Raw genomic sequence first — 18,268 nt, forward strand, 5'->3', positions numbered from 1 at the left:
TAACATTTTTGTCAATTCTAATAACAACTATTCAAAAAGTGATCCATTTCTTATACATATTGATATGTTTTATAACTGGCAATTACTTCAGAAATCATTTTTGGAATGTTTAGAGTAACTTAATACCAAACTCAATATTATATGAATGTTTGAAATAATTAGATGTCCAATGAAATGGGAATTAAAATTGGTATCTAGTTAAAAACGATATTGAATCGGCACCGTGTATTTTTTACCCCCCCCCCCCACCTTACATGTCTATCGAGAACCAATTTTGATATGGTCCCTCTGTTAACGTCACAATAAACCGGAAGAATATTATACACGGAAGTAGTATGGCTGACAAGAGAGAAGGGGAGAGAGAACTGTTTGTTGACGATAATGTCAATTTAGTATGAAATCAAATCAAAAACAATGTAGATATTTGTTTGTTTGTTTAAATGGATATAACTACTAGTATTTCAACAAAGATTCACAACAAGGTTGTCTGGAAAATGACATTAAAGGACAAGGTTATTAAGAGTAATTACCATATAAAAATATAATGTGCACCGAAGAAACACGGATGTGAGGTGTACAGGATGGAATTGTCAAAGCTGTTTGGTAATTTTCATTTATTTTGTAAATTGTTTTTGTAAGGAAATGTGTTAAGTTGTTTTTTTTTCTTTGTTGTTTGAGGTCAGAATGTATGATATTAGTATATGAGTGATTGATCAGCTGATTACACTTGCAGCTTATGACATATGAAATATAAAAAATACACGACCGAACATTACATATCTTAATAAGCTTAACCTCAGAATTTTTCCTAAATTTTCAAAAGGTCCGCATCTTATTAAGCTTAACCTCAGAATTTTTCCTAAATTTTCAAAAGATCCAGTGGATGATTGTTTTGGTATTTCAACATTCTAGGTATTGCCATTATCACCCATTAATATTAAATGATTCAGAATTATTTTTTTTAATGCCATGTGTTAAGAAGTGGTGTCTTCCATCAATGTAACTTACCGACTAATAATACAATAATTTATGTACTTTTACCAGGGACCTATATACGGGATAGGCAAGTCTCGCGATACCTCATAAGTTGCGTGATTTCGTAAGTCAATTTTAATTAAATATATCTCTTTTGCTATCAAATATTTCAGAATAAAATCTTAATTTATCTATCAAAAAATTATTCAAGATTTGTTATAAGCACCGTTTTTACTCCTTATCTTAGAAGTAATTACGTTTATTTAAAAATCAGTGCGTGCCCCTGATCGGCTGTATTTCTGAGAAATCGCCGATTTTGGTGGTTGTTTACTTAATATCTCAATTATTTTATAATATGTGCTTTAAAATTTATTAAATATCCATTCCGATACACAAAAAGAACAGATTACATTAATCAGAAAACAAGCTTTTTACGGGGGAAAAAAGTAGTTTGAGAAACTTGCAGTGTTGTATGTGCTGTTTTGGGTAAATAAACATGGCGCTGAAGGAGTTGCCTATCCCGTTAGTATATAGGTCCCTGCTTTTACCCACTTTCTATGAATAATTTATCTTTCATTGTAATGAAGTTAAAGATATGCACATGTAATGGGAGAGGAGAAAACTGCAATGGAACTGACCAGAATTTGAACCCAGGTCCTCTTAATCTCCAGTCAAGTGCTCTACCAACTGAGATACTAGTATTTGGCCACAGGCAATTGAACCTGTTTAACCACCACATTCGTCTCTCCTTAAAGGTCTTTGCCCCCAAAGACACCATCCCAGGCTCTTCCCTGGCAGGTCTTTCATCTGTCACTTCCAGAGCATGGCATGGCACCAATGTAATGGGGGAGGAGAAAACTGAGATGGACCAGACTGAGATTCTATCAGGGCCCCCTGAATCTCCAAGTGCTCTACCAACTGAGCTATTAATTTGTCCACTGGTGGTCGAACCCATCTTACTGACACACACATCATATTGTCTCTATTTATTCATTGTTTGTCTCAAATCTGTCAATTTGTTATGGATGTCCCCTGTCATGGAGGGGGACTGCTGAGGTCAGCTGTTCAGTTGGCTATGTAGGGCTCTAGCCCATCATTATACACTAACATCCATCTAATATGATAAATTTAAACTTTATACAAATTGAATGTCCCATGTGAGACATGTGCTAGCCACTTGTTATAGTTGTTATCATCACATTATAGAGATACAGACACTAAAAGAGTTTTGGGTGTTAGAATTTGGGAAAAAAAATGTTGAATTCTTTCCCTTTCAACTTTCTTGGCAGTACTTGCTCAGATTGTGTTTAAGTAGTTCACTCATAATTGTTAGTTATTAAGTATGGTTTTGAATTTTCATGCACAGTTTCTACATTTTCTATGTGTCCTTGTGTGAGCAGCTGGTGAGATTAGATAAAAGTTCAGAAAGAAAGATGATTATCTGATATTTGTGTTTATATGCAGAATTTGATCCACTTATTTTATAGGTAATGAAAGAAAGGAAGGGAAAGTAGTTTCATATTTCCACTGAAATTTTTAAAAGGATAAAACTCTGATAAATTTAAAAGCCTGTATTTATATTATTATTATATGGTATAGATATTTGATATTTTGAAGAAGATTTATCTTTATCTGTGATTTAGGGACACATTTTTTATACATGTATTTATTGAGGTGTTTCTTGATTTACATGGATGATGCTCAACTTTAAGCTGACTAAACTATTTCAGTTGTTCTTTTTCTCCAAAGAACAAACAAAATATCATTAAATTCAAATGTTGAAATTTCTAAAATACTAGATGATGTAAAAACTAATTGTAGCTTTATAAAATGACCCCTATTTGAAAGAACCAAGTCAAATGGGCTTTTTTTAATGTTTGCTGCTTATTTTTGTGAAATAGGTAACAAAAGTATTTTGTCATTTCAGGATTTTGTGTGTTGTCTTTTTCCATCCTGACATCATCCCAAGCAGAGGGTGAGTTACAGAGTAGAACGCTGAAATATCTATTTATTGCTTATCAAAGAAGATATTAAGTTTTATGATTTTGTTAAACAAACAACCTCTGAAAATTATGTACATTCAAATGTTTCTTGTCCATCATGTCCATGCTACTAATACACAAACATGCAGTAGTAACGGTAACATTACTCTACATCACTTCAAAAATTTTTCTGTCGGATCTTAGAACTCACAATCACGAAGTATTTAGATGGGTTCAAATTCGTTTTATTGATATGCCTATTGTTGCATATGGGTTTCTCATTCAACCTATATGACTGTACTTTTATCATGTATGTAGAATTCAATTGCAAATGCAATTTTTGATTTTGTATCAAATGCTTTCATGGGATGGCTAAGTGGCTTATCATTTCAAGGAGGTACATGTTCATGTTCAATGATGTATACAATTTAATCTCAGAATGCAAATGATTTAAAAAAGGAAGAAACAAATTTGAGTAATCACAAATGTCCTTTAAATGTTTATTGTGTGTAATAAGGAAGAATATTCCTTTGTATTTGAGAAGTGCACATTTCTTTTATTTAAAAATGTATATTGACATTTGTATACATAACAAGTCTGTCCTTATAGACATACATATATGTATAATTTGAACATTAAAAATGTTTTTAAAAGGTATGCCCCATTTTTGATACCCATTGTATGAAATACAAGAATGCATTAATTTATCAAACGACATGCTTATTCATCACATTTTTGCTTTGTCAATACAATAAGTTTAAGGATTAAAAAAAAAATGCTTAATCACTTAGTACTTGAACCCCCATTATATTTAAATTACCTCTATAAAATAAATAAATATATTCATTAAACATGTTGAAGTAAGTGCTACCATATTTTCTTTTATCAACGATTAGCAAAATCAAACTACAATACAGAATAAGACAGAGTTAAATACTGCACAGTTTATGTGGACAGTATGAGTTTTCTCAATAAAATGTGTCCTGTTTATACTTCTCAGACAGGAAAAAATTACCAATAGATAATGAATAATACATGATATAGAAGTTGTAAAACAAATATGACCATATATTTATAATCTTCAAAAAAAAAGGAGAGGAGTATTGCAAAGGGGTATTATTTTGAGACACACAGTGACATTTTTTTCATTTTTGTTCATTTATTAAAAAGATTAATTTGTGATCAATATATACATTGACAGAATGTTTTCATGATGAATACAAAGAAGAAACAGAAAGAATTACATCCCAAAATTTTCCTGTTGGCTATCCTCCTAACTGGTGTGCACAATGGTACATCACTGCTAGGAAAGGGGAGATAATTACCTTAAGGTAGGTTTATATAGTCAGATTGAGCAGTTGAGTGGATTAAGTTGTTGATTCAGCCTCCAGAGACTCAAAGACAAAGACACTCTGCATGGAAAAAACTTATAAGTGTATATACTGACAGCATGGCTCTATATTCAGATTTGTGCAACTTTCAGTTTTACGGAAAAAAAGCATCAGCTCCAAAAATTACAGAACAGAGTAGCACAAGGAAACCATCTTAGAAATAATGTAGGTCACCAAATTTGTGTGACGCTATTTTTGCAAGACAGGTGTTTGGTATTTATTAGGAAGACAAAATTTTCATGAATTCTGGATACCGTTTTACACATTAATCTAACTTAATACTCATGAAAATATACGTGAGAATGAATTTTTGCAAGCAGACTGTCTTGCAAAATTACACAAAAAATAAAGTTCTAGAGAATAAAAATTACATGATTTACTGTATGATTATAAGCTTATATACAACTCTTGAGGAAGAATTTACTGGCCGAGTCTCTAAAATACTGGTTAATTGCTATGCATGATTATAAAATATATATTCAAAATGTTCTGAAAACGTAAACATATTGCATATGTAGACTTTTGAAGAACAAAGTTTTTAAATGAAGATTTTGCATACTGTAAACATACTTCTTTCATATTTGAGCACCTCTCATCTGCTTCTTGTCCTCTAATTTAAGTACACACACTAACATATGATTAATATAAATATTAAATAATGCATATAGAAGCTGGTTCTGAATAGGCTAATTTTTATTACGCTAATAAATTTTGAGGAAGATAGTGCTAAAGAGCAAGAGCCACTTAGGGCCTTTTTTGGCCCTGAGAATTTCTGAAAAATCAAAACTGCTCAGTTTTGGTTGAAAATGCAGTATTTATCACTTGGACCCTTGGTGACCATGTATCTATTGAACATGACGTAATTTTCTCTCTAGTCATTGCATTATGACGTCATAAAATGTGTCATTTTCCCCATATCCTGTAAATTCCTTTAAAAATGGCCCAAAATTGAAGTATTTTTTCGATATTTCATATAGAGCACAATCTCTGATCCAAAATATGCAATTACATAAAGAAAGATCTGTTTCTGAAGATCATAAAACATGTTTTAATTTTTGGATCGTGGGCTGTGCTCATATTTTAATTCTTTGCTGAAGATAGTCAAATACACATGTTTTCTGCAAAATTCAAGAACATTGCATTTTCTCAAAGCCTGTTATCCAATACCTGGATCCTCAAAAGGAAATTTTGTTATAGGAAATGAAAGAACAAAGTCTCTACTTTATTTTGATATATGATGTGGGACAAAGGGTGATAGTCAATTAATTGATATAAGGACAGGGCCATTTTAAGCATAAAGTGAACTTAGCTCTTTTGAGTGTGTTGATTTATGTATCTTTTCAGTATCTAGTATGATCACTTAAATTACAGTAATATTATTTATTACAAGAGAGGAATATAAAGGTTTGAGCCATTCTAAATTCATTCTCGATTTTTAATTGTTACAGCATATACTTAGACATAGAGGTGGGAGACGATTCAACATGTAACAGAGACTCCTTAACCATCGGACCAGATCCACTACAACAGTACTGTGGAAAAAACAGAAAATTAGTGTACATTTCAAACATGTCTCATGTTTGGTTAAAGTTTAACAGTGATAGTATAATGTCTGGAAAAGGATTTCAAATAAACTATATAAGAGGTATGTAACATATACCTGTATATAAGTCTTAGACCTATGTTTGCATTTGCAAATGTTTTCTCTTACATCACACTATTTGATCCATGTGTATCAATCTCTTCATAAATACAGGTTCATCACAAATTTATTGTAATATGTCACAAATGGTTAATGTAATTTCTCAGTGACGTCATGAAGTCGAATGTGCATTCAACAGATTCAAGTTATACCATTGGTTTTTGAAAAACTTCATTTCATGGGTTAGAGATTATAACCACACAAATATTATTATGATACAGTTTCAAATGTAAACACATTAAAGTATAAAAAAAGGTATCGCTTTTAAATTTCTGTTGGACAGGGATAAACCATTCTGTTGGGCTTTATGGTACATGTATTTGATCATGTGACCAACCTGTATTGAAATTCTTGAAGAAGTTTTAAAATAATACATGTAATTTTTTTTTAATGCCATTTCTTAGATGAATACTATAGAATTTAAAACAACTGGGGAAAAAATTACAATAGTTAAAATTTTCCTCAACCAACTTTCTGAAACAATCATATATCTTATCTTATATAAACTATCTTATATCTTGTTCATATTGTACTTCCAGTTGATGGATATTTACTATTTTATTGAAAGTGTTATGCATATGCTATTTAAAAGTTCTTTTGTTTTACAGGTCTCCCTCAAGCAAAATTCTGTAAGCAAGATCAGTTCCATTGTAAGAATGGAAAATGTATACTAGATAACTGGGTGTGTAATGGCCTGGATGAATGTGGTGACAGAAGTGATGAATATGATGAATTATGTCACTCAGGTAAGCTGGGAAGCAGGATGTGTTCCTTAAATTGGAATGGGGATTGTATTCTAGAACTTGGAGGGGGGATTGTATTCCTGATAAGAAAGAGAAGATAAACTTCTGTCTGCTTAAATAAATATGAATGTTGTGGTTTCTTTAATGTGCAAGTCCCAAAGTGAACAATTGAAAAAAAATTATATAATTGTATTATACATATGAATTTTTCTCCTCCCAGAAGGTGTAAGCCCAAAAGAAAAGTTTTTATAAAAATATTTCAAGTTGAAAAATGAAATGCATTTTATGAAAACAGCTGTGAGGTAATGTTTCTTTCTTTTTTTTTAATTTTCAGCCACTGCAATGCCTACAGCACCCCCCTCAATTGATTGTGGAGAAGAATTTTTTCCATGTTATTCAAATTTGAGTGAAGGTTTAATTTGCCTACCAAAAGCTAAGAAGTGTGATGGTGCTCCAGATTGCTATGGAGGGCTAGATGAAAAGAACTGTAGTAAGTTTCCCTTAGAGCATTGTTTATACTAACTGTATAATAAAAAGAAATGTAAGTGCTCAGTTGGTGTTGTGATTTTATAATTCTTATCTCTTAATTGTTAATACATGTACATGTAGTACAGTGCTATATGCAGGGGGACGTTCAAAATCAATTATTTAATCAAATAATTATAGAAAGATAACAATTTTTACTTGTTTTGCAGGTATAAACTGTAATAAACACATTCACAGTGAGGTTGGATATATCACATCACCCCTGTACCCTAGAGACTACCCTCCTCACATGGACTGTAAATGGACGATTCACATGCAGAATCCCACAGATCGGATTCAGTTGAGGCTTCTTGATTTTGCTGTTCAACCTAACGACAATACAGATTACGTCACAGTGTATGATGGAAAGGACGAAGCAAATGATCAAGTTTTGGGCACATTTTATGGGGATGTAGTTCCGCCTTCCAAATTAGAATCTACCTCAAACTGGATGACTATTGTTTTCCATTCAGATAACAGCTTTTCTGAGAAAGGCTTTAATTTTTCTTATCAAAAAAAGGGTGAGAAAAGATACATTACTTCCATATATATTTGAAAATTCAATAAAGTATATGTGTGTTGAAGTAATATGTTTTTGTTCCATAAACACAAATATTTTTTTTTTCCTTTGTACAACAAATATGTATTTTTGTCTTTTCTAAATAGGATTTTGCCTTAAAAATCAAATTCGATGTAGCAATGGTGAAGATGACTGCTTTGATGCAAATGAGAAGTGCAATGGCATTTGGGATTGCAAGGAGAAGGGTGGAGATGAACTTCATTGTGGTGAGGCATAATTTTTAGTTATTTAACAATTTTCATGCAATCATTTTATCGCCTAATAGAATTTAGTTACTGTATGCCCATCTGGCTATATGTAATCTAATGTAAGGGGGGGGGGGGGGCTACTCATCTGAGCTGAAGGCTAAGGTGATCTCCTTTGATCATTTTTTTTTTGACATTCACCTGTCTGTTCATTCAGAATCACTGGATCAGTTCCTTCCAACCAAACTTACCACAAAGTAACTTAGTATAGACTTGTTAAAATAATGGACTTTGTGCCCTTATAAGGGGAGATGATTAAACTTAGCCACTACAAGTCATTTTGAATTTGCTTTAAAGTCTTATGGTATTGTGTAAAACTTACAAGGTCATCAGAAGGGAAGATGCATTGCTCTCCCTTTAAAAGAAAAAAGAAAAAATACCACTTTTTGAAAAAAAAATTAAATTCATTATTTATTTGTTCAAAGTAATGCTGGTAGATATTGGTTGTTTTATTTTTAAATATTTGTAAAAATGACTTCCAGAACAAGACTGAATCAAAATGATGTACATTTATTTTTTAAAAATGGCTAAGGGGAATCCCTTTCAGACCCCTTCTTCCACCCCTCCTAGTAATTAACTTATGGCTAGGGCATTATGTTAAGAATCACTAGGATTCTGCAATATATATTTACTTATTTTCACTGAGTTGGGAATGTTAATAACAGAGTTAGGGTTGTTATTTTTAAACTAATACTTTGATGCACTGTTTCTGAAATGTTTATGTTGCCATGTATTGCACATTAAAAAGTATAATATGATATATACAATTTTGAAACTCTCCCTAAACAGGAAACTGTAATGTGCTGTATAGCTGTGGTTCCGGCAGTTCTCAGTGTTACCCAAAAAGTCATCGCTGTAACGGAGTGGGATTCTGTACCAACAAAATGGATGAAAAGAATTGCTGTAAGTAGATATTTTAGAATTTTATTTTTTTAGACCTGTTCAATTTATGCACATAACTACATGCATCAGAGGTTTACATGTATGTCCTGTTGTCTGATGGGATTCTTCATACAGAGACACCAATTTCTACTTCTGTATTTATCAAACTTGAAAAGTTATTTTTACTTTGAAATAGTAGCGATATTTACTTATTATTATCAGATGTTCATTTTATGTAAAATATGTAAATTAACAGAGTAATTAATAAAACCCATAGCATTTATATTTAATCATGTCCAGATTAACCCAATAGTTTTTTAATTAAATTACTCATACCTACAGCTCCACAACAGTGTGGTTCACATAATGGAACATTCTTGTGTCAGAACAAGAACTGTATTTATGAGGCTTGGATCTGTGATAAAACAGATGATTGTGGAGATCAAAGTGATGAAATCAACTGTGGCAGTAAGTAGAAATTCATCTGTAAATACAAAAGATACGATTCTATAGATACTTAAGTCATTTTCCAGTCATATTACTTTGGTATATAAGGCTCATTGATAGTTCAATTTTAAACATCAATGGAAAGCTATAAATACACATATACTGTTTGATTTCAGAGACGACCAATTTAATCATCATTGCAGCTGTCTCTGGATCTCTTATCTGTGGGTTGCTTTTGGTGGTTGCACTAGGTTGCACTTGTAAGTTGTATAATTTAAGACAGCAGCAACTTCATGGTCCTCGACATGAAACTCCTCTGTCTCGAGTGTATGCAGAATTCATGAGGAGAAGGGCTCCTCCACCATACCATGAGGCCATGTTGACCTCATGACCTTATGAGGAGGCTAGAAGAGAGTACATGGAAAGGATTAATCAGTCAGAACAAGGGTCAAGGTCATCTGATCGAAGGTCAAGGCGTCAGAGGAGGAGAAATGGACGCAGAGGTAATCCTCCTAATCTCAACACAGAAACAAGTACTAATCCTACACAAAACATAAATGAAGAGAACATAGGTGAAAGTGGTGCTAATATATCTGACACAGTGAGTACTGTAGCTGGAGAACAAACAGTGAACAGTACACATTCTAACATCGGAAGGCATTCCTCCAGAACTGCTCTCATTACTAGTGACAGTTCTTCAGATTCAGAAAGTGAACTGGGATCACCCACTGCTGACTCAGTCAGAGTTCATTTTTCAGAGGACACTGGGATATCAGCTCAATTCCATAGAAGGAGCTCTCCTGGAAAGGAGGTAGAAGAAGGTCAAAGTTCATCAAGTATTCCAATAAACAGTCCCACTACTGGTCCTGACATCAGTAGTCTAGATAACACCACCATAGCTTCCTGTGATAGTGTCGAACCTCCTCAAGAGGAGGATAAAAATAAACCAAGGGACATAAGCAGTGCTCTTACTCCCCTAGAAAACCCTCCATCCAATTCCACATGTGCTTTATTTATTCCAGAAAATGGTCAAAACCAGGGAAGTGTGGATAGAGGCAGACATAATTCTGCAGGCTCATTGGATTCTACTGGATCCGAAAATCCCTGGGGGGATTTCACTAATTCTGAATCTGTTTGATGCATATCAAATTTTCAAACCTTAGTTAGCGCTTGATCTATCAAATTATAAGTAAAATGTTATTAAAATATTACATGCACCTATATTTTATAACATGGTTGTCTTTTTTTTTTTATATAGATATGCACTATTAATATGTATTAAAGAGTCTCATTCTAATAAAATCAATTTTTACATTTTTAATCAATTGTTTTGTAAACTGTAATTTTTCAGGTTTTAAGTGTGCAAGAAATACATGCATTGGTAAGGTTGTTGCAAGTTAATGCAGTTAGAACTATTCACTTATATACATGTATGATGTTAATTTAAGATTGATTGATCATAATACATGTATGTAAATTTTGAAAAATTTTTGAAATTTGGTGATAAAAATTTTGTTTTCTTTCTGATTTTAGAGTTAAAATTGATTAGATATTGCAAAAAGTCTGTATCAGTTATTTATTACAATCAATAACATTGTAATACGATTTATAATAATATATGATGCATAATTTTTACGCATTTCTTGTTACTGTGAGGTTATTGACTGGCATTTTACATGTTGTTTTATATAATAGATATGTATCTAACAGCTTTCAATTGTAGGCATTTCATGAAGTGAAAAAGTTGGGAAGAAATGCATATCAGTTATAAACAGAGTTAAAAATTGCATACATGCCTGTGAAACCATTAATTACTAATTTTACAGGTTTCAGTATTTGTAAATAAATTTATTCATTCCAAAATTTTGGAATGAAATTGTTATTCCTATGGAAGTTTTTTTTTTTCAAAAGATTTTATGCTTGAATTGCAGTGTGAGAAATTGAAAGCAGGTGATATGTAAACATGTATGTGGTCTTTTAGTATTATCTTATTTTTAAAAAGGTAACAGTTCAGATTTTGTGTGCAAGGCTACCTTCCTATATCTTTCAGCGTTGTATAAATGGTAAAAATAAATATTTTTGATAACACGACAAACCAATGCATAAATATGATTGACTGATTGTTTTTGTTTAAGACGGATCCAGCAATATTTCAGACATATTTTGGCAGACCTAAATTTGAAAACACAGTGGCAAAGATTAGAGTTAAAGGAAATTTTGAGTATCTGGTCTTGCATGTCAAGGACAGCTTCGTTTGTGTTTATTATAAATTTAAATTTAATAGCCAAAACTTAAAATGCCTAACATTTTGTAACTTTATTCCTAAACTAAACTATTGTGAGGTCAGCAATCACTCATGTATATACATGTACATGTTTTTGCTAACAAAAATTTTATTAATTATTATCATGTGTTAACTTTGATACATTCATGTAATAAATTGCCTTTTTATTGCAAAAGTAATCCAAGTTGCTTGCTAATCATATTATTATAAAAGCTAAACATGGAGTAACTATAATGTTTCTACTAAAAATGTAAAACTAAAAAAAATGTTTTGAGCCTTTACATCAAGTAAAACTGAAAAATGCTATAAATGCATGTATATGAATATGCATCTGTTGCCAGTTAAGATATAAATATATTCATATGCAATTTTTAAAAAATATACTATGTAGCATGAGAACTGCTTGTTTCGAATTCTCTTTTATCAACTTTGTGTATGATTTTCACAAGTTTCTATATCTTCCAAGTAATTTAGGTATGATACTGCAATCATAAAATTAAGTTCTTTAGTGAAACCTTTGTTGCTTTTTTTACCCACAATGAAATTGTAAGTACATGTACCACTAAATATTCGGAGGATAGTATTCATTAATAACAGATCTGAAGTAAAAATATAAATTATGATTAAAGCTGCTGCAATTTATATACTTTGAAAATATGTGTACCTTATTTTGATGTGTTGATGTGAGAGCGTGTTTCATATGTTGTTTGTTTATTTTCATAAGATTCTAGAATTATGATTAATAATGGACTTATTTGATTCCAAATTAATAATATACTAGAATTTAAAAGTTGTTGTCCGGTACATTTTAGATGTATTGCTTTGCTTTGATATCAGCTGCAGAAATATATATATTACTATTTTGTTTACATTTAAAGCATTTTACACAGATTTACTCCAGATATTTTTTTTAAAACTGAACACGACTCTTAAAAGCAGGAGAGTTATCTTGTCCACCATATTAGTTTTCTCAAGACTGTTGTTTTCCAACCACTATACATGTATAAGCCTCAGCTTTGTTCAGGGTTCAATATATTTTGCTTCACAGATTCTACCTGAGCAAACGTCTCCATCATCATCATTGTGATATACTTGGGTGCAACAATAGATATCATCTGCACAGGTCAATGCAGTGCAACGTGAAGTAGACACAAATGCACCTTCAATGAAAAAAAAGCTACACAAATAGGACAATGTGAGATATACACTTACTACACACCGCAGCGACCAACTTAAAGCAGTCAGATGTAATGAATGCAAAGGGTTTATATTCCCCAGTGCTGATATAGGAGATAGGAAATCTAATATGGCATATGCTTATTTACGAGTTGAGTTCAACTTTAACTTCAGTTTTGCTTCAAATTTTTTTTTGAGTGATGAATAAGAAACTTATATAGTATGTTTTGTTTTACTACATGGTGCATTGCATTTGTGCAATGTCAGGTCATGTTTTGCTTAAAAACTTTTCTGTGTCTGCATAAAAGGGGGGGGGGGGGGACTGTTAAACCTTTTTCCAGTTTGACCAGTTACAGAGTTTGCCAGAGTTAACATGTTACCCATAGCTGAAATGTGAATCTATATAAAAAAAAGGATTATTGTTGCTAAAAAAAGCAGTTCTTGCTGAAATAAGAATGGAAATGACTCAGAAAATAAATACCCGGTACCTTTTAAAAATATTGCAGTGCCATTGCATCCAAAGTGGAAAAAAATTAAGTCAGTTCAATTATGAGTTCATTATAAGTTAATGTATAACTTTATATATAAATTCCTTTTCATATGAGAACCTTCAAAATGATATTTTAAAAAAATATTTTTAAAAAATATGCTTTATGCATTTCTTTGAAATAAGGAAAACTTGTTTGAAGTAAAGATTTTTTTTTATCTGGATGCAAGACTTATGTTATTTTAATTTTTTCCAAGCAGACTTGAAATTGGTAATTTAAATTTATCACTCTTTATGATTTTCCTTGAGAATGTCTACATTTTGCATATATCTCTATCAAGTTTTGTTTTATTGTCATTGTTAGCTCTTCTATCTTGTTTACATCTGTTTCAGATAAAGAGGAACCAATGTAAACATACTTATTTTGAGTGTTGATATGAATAAATTAGAATGTTAAAACAACTTACTTCCTTGTCAGAGTGCTTATGTCTTTTTCATCTCACATTACATTACATTGTACAAAGCTCATTTGATCCAAGTAAAGTTTCATATACAGTTGTAAACTTATCTGATCAGGAAGTGTTCAGCATTCAGTCTGAGTCACATCTGTTGTAAAATGTTTGGATCTGTAAACTTTTTTTCTACATCTATATTAAGAACCTACTGGCTAATTTCAACCAATTTGATATGACACATTATCTTATAAATAGAATTCAAATGAGGATGTAATCGTATTTTCAAGGGGAGATAATTTTGAAAAAACAAAGCTTATGATGGGGGTAGGGATGGGTATCACCAAAAATTTGTATTCCAGTATATCACAATTTTTTTCATAAATATCATGATAAATTTTACTGTGATTTTAAATGAATTTCCTTAATTTTTCTAACAAAATTTTAAAAGATGATTTTTAATTAAACATCTTTTCCTACAAATTGTAAAATTCTTGGCCCCAGGGTTAGAGGAAAACCATTATGGAGATAGGACAGGGCTCAGTTGATCATATATTAAACACGAAGTGTCTGGTTATTGTGAGCAAGTGAATTAGAGAACTCATTACCCTTTATTACTCACATATGATAATTAATTGCCGTAAATAATTTAGATAAAAAGATAGGTATTTTGAATAAAAAATTATAAAAGATGTATATTAAAAAATACTTCTATTGTAAGTTTTATGGTCAGGTAGACTTTAAAATAATTTTTATATATAAATGTCTGGTATTGAGACAAAAAGATCTGATATTTTTGTGCATAATATAATCATTCGAAGATCAAGAGAGGTCAGTGGTATGAGGATCCTGCTAGGCTAACAATGTGAATCACAATTTCTTACCCCCTTTTTGTAGAGTTCAAATTAATACATTTTTAACATATTTAAAAAAAAAATAGAACTTTCTAGAAAACTTCCATGGAGTATCCAGTAACACGTACCTATTTAATAACATGATGTGCCCAAAGCAGTTTCAAAGGAGTTCAAGGGATTACTGAGTGCCTTTTCACAGAAGGGCCCTGAAAAGAAATCTCTGGCAAACCAAAAATTGCTCAACGCGACATGATTCGCATTATTTTGCTTTTGTGGACCCATCCTACCCCAGGGGACAATTGAATATACACTATTTCAGCACATGTTTAATTTTTTCTAACACACTGGTTCTTATGAAGATTTTTAAATGACCCCACAAAACTTTTACTATTTCTTAATTAACACCTCTTCCCCTTTTTGCAAGAGGACGTGGTCCTTCATTTTAACAATCTGACTCTCCAAATTGCAAGGATACTTCGTGTCGAAAATGTTAAAAGTCTACAAATGGATAGACGGACACCAGACACGGTCTTATAACAAAAGAAGAGAAAAGTAGCACTTGGAGTTAAAACTTTGCAACAGCAACAAATAAAATAATGATCTTTGGTTTAGTCTTTTTTGAGGTAAGATTATTGCAATCAGACTAAAACTGTAGGAGGAGAAGCCTTTTGAAAGAATGTTACAGATTTTTTTTTTATTTTTAGTAACCATGGCGACATTGTTCAAAATAAATAAAAACAGTATAGACAATAATATTATGTATCTCAGTGTAGTCTAGTTGTGTGCCAAGTTATATTAGAATCAGACCAAAATTGTTGGAGTAGTAGGGTTTTGAAATTTCTATTTTAATAACCATGGCACCACGTATCATTCAAGGAAATCAAAAACCAACAAACAGAATTATGTATCTTAGTGTAGTCTACTGGTGTGCCAAGTTATATTGAAATCAGATCAAAACTCTAGGTGGAGTACCATTTTGAAAGTATTTCACGGAATTTTCTGTTTTTAATAACCATGGCACCACCTTCATCAAAATCTTAAAAACAATAAACAAATTTTGTATCTTAGTGTAGTCTACTTATGTTCCAATTAATACGAAATCAATACAAAACTATAGGAGGAGTAGCATTTTGAAAATATTTCATAGAAAATTCTATTTTCAGTAACCATGACATCATCGCGGTCGGTCTTTGAAATCAAAAACCGATATATAGAATTATATATCTTAGTGTGATCTACTTGTGTGACAAAATATATTGAAATCAGACCAAAACTGTAGCAGGAGTAGCTTTTTGAAAGTATTTCACAGGAATTTCTTTTTTTAGTAACCATAGCAACACACCATTCATCGAAATCAAAACCCGATATACAAGATTATGTATCTTAATATAAGCATAATCTACTTGTGTGTCAGGAGTTTGAAATCAGACCAAAACTGTGGGAGGCGTAGCATTTTGAAAACTTGTTTACAGACGGACACCTTACTATCGCATAAGCTCTTCTGATTTCTGATCAGTAAAGCTAAACTCCTTATTCTATGGTATTTTAAATAAAGTTATCAGTGTAACTAAAATCTAAATGATGATAGGTAAAAATGAGAATCCCTGTACTTTTATCAGTCGATGATAAATTTCCAAGGTCGACCGGTCTAAAATTAGAGGAAACTATTTTGGAAACAAGACCTCTCCCATATATATAACTTATCTGAGGATCCATTTCCAGAATATTAAACCAATCCTGCTTTTCGATGTTTAGCTCCAATATTTCACCTCTAAAATCCTGTTGTATAACTCTAAGCACAATATAGAATCTTAGTAGTGTCTCCCCGATCTGGAAATGGATTCTTTGAAATTACAGGACATACATTAGCATACGTAATTTCATTGAAGACATTTTCCTGACCTTTCAATATCAAAATATGAACTTTCTTTGAGCGATTAGCATTTTTCTAGCAGTTATCAGAACTTTTCAAATGCCTTTAATAGGAAAGGACCATGTTTTGAAATTCGGATTTAAGAGTAGTTCAAAGAAACATATATATAGATATGTGATATGAATATATCATTAAATTCATTTATCTTAAAATTTAATTCATTTAGTATATTTACGGGACCTAAACTTAATGCTATAAATGTTTAATATATTCATGTGAATTTCGGAGAAAAACACAGTTGAATTTATACAAACCATGTCTTTTTTATTGTCCACGAAAAATATCCCCAAAATATGTTTTGGTGTAGTGTACTTGTGTACCATATGTTTCAATGAAATCAGACCGAAGAGAAGATTCGAAAGAATTTCACAGACACATGTATTTCTGTTTATAGTCACCATGGCAATACCGTTCATTGAAATAAAAAACCAATATAGCGATTTATGTTCTTTGGTGTAGTCTTACTTTGTACGAAACTTTATTTGTACTCGTAATTGGATTTGAACTGTAAAACAAGAGGCCCATGGGCCACAACGCTCACCCGAGTAACTTTGGCCCTGCTGTTGTTTACCAGTTTTTCTCCTTGTAATACGTATTGTGGTCCCACCCTATGCCCGGGGGTCATGATTTGAATAATTTAGAATTTACACTACCCCAGAATGTTTCCACGTAAGTTTCAGCTTTTCTGGCCCAGTGGTTCTTGAGAAGAAGATTTTTAAAGATTTTTCCAATATATTTCAATGTAAAACTTTGATTCCCCATTGTGGCCCAACCTTACCCCTGGGGGTCATGATTTGAATAATTTAAAATCTTCACTACCCAAGAATGCTTTCATATAAGTTTCAGCTTTTCTGGCTCAGTGGTTCTTGAGAAGAAGATTTTTAAAGATTTTCCCTTTATATTTCAGTGTAAAACTTTGATTCCCCATTGTGGCCCAACCCTATCCCTGGGAGTCATGATTTGAACAATTTAGAATCTACACTACCCTAGAATGCTTCCAAGTAAGTTTCAGCTTTTTTTTTCACATTTTTAAAATCGTTTCTACTGCCTGCAATTTGAGCAATTAAGTATGGAGTGTTTCGAAATTGGTGTGTCTCAATTTTGCTCTTATTTACTTTTAATGAATCATAAAAATTATTTGTCTATGCATGTCAGAAGCATTTTCATAGACATAAATCTTTTAGAAAACAAAATGAATTTGATTAATATGAAAATGCTGATAACTTGATTATATAAATATATATCGATAATAATCGTAGAAAAAAATGCAAAATTTCTTATTTAATTGACAAACTGGTTATTTATTTATCTATTTTTGATATGAATAGGTATACTTATTAAAATCTTTGAAATAGAGTCCATATTTTACTGTCTTACAAGTCTTGCTTCATGCACATTCCATACTTGCGCAAATGTTTCATTTGAAATCTCTCCTTTTTTCCAATTGTATAGAAGAAAATAAATTAATCAACAATTCTACATCGTGTACACAGGCCTTGATTATTTATAAAGGCCCGATGTGAGATAAGTCTGGATGTCAATAAATAGCCTACGGGTCAAGATACCATTGCATTCGCAAATGAAAATTAAATATTTGTATTGAAGGAATA

General features: G+C 31.7%; 1 protein-coding gene across 1 annotated transcript; it reads left to right on the forward strand.

The window, feature by feature from the left end:
* Positions 1-331: 331 nt before the first annotated feature.
* Positions 332-13,885, forward strand: LOC133172533 (low-density lipoprotein receptor-related protein 12-like). The gene is made up of 11 exons (XM_061307442.1): positions 332-603; positions 2,903-2,950; positions 4,159-4,288; positions 5,797-5,993; positions 6,659-6,796; positions 7,128-7,283; positions 7,489-7,839; positions 7,985-8,104; positions 8,933-9,046; positions 9,368-9,493; positions 9,649-13,885. The coding sequence occupies exons 1-11, from the start codon at positions 582-584 to the stop codon at positions 9,861-9,863; spliced, it is 1,617 nt and encodes a 538-aa protein (XP_061163426.1). The 5' UTR covers positions 332-581; the 3' UTR covers positions 9,864-13,885.
* Positions 13,886-18,268: the final 4,383 nt, after the last annotated feature.

The sequence above is a fragment of the Saccostrea echinata genome, unplaced genomic scaffold, assembly GCF_033153115.1.
Source record: "Saccostrea echinata isolate AGI-Se365-2 ecotype Australia unplaced genomic scaffold, CSIRO_AGI_Sech_v1 ptg000054l, whole genome shotgun sequence".
NCBI classification, from domain to species: domain Eukaryota; kingdom Metazoa; phylum Mollusca; class Bivalvia; order Ostreida; family Ostreidae; genus Saccostrea; species Saccostrea echinata.

Bases quoted from the DNA above. Each gene is read 5' to 3' on its own strand.
- LOC133172533 (XM_061307442.1), top strand. From the start codon at position 582: ATGGAATTGTCAAAGCTGTTTG. The intron at 604-2,902 runs GTAATTTTCATT...TTGTCATTTCAG, and splicing joins GGAATTGTCAAAGCTGTTTG to GATTTTGTGTGTTGTCTTTT. The intron at 8,105-8,932 runs GTGAGGCATAAT...CTCCCTAAACAG, and splicing joins TGGAGATGAACTTCATTGTG to GAAACTGTAATGTGCTGTAT.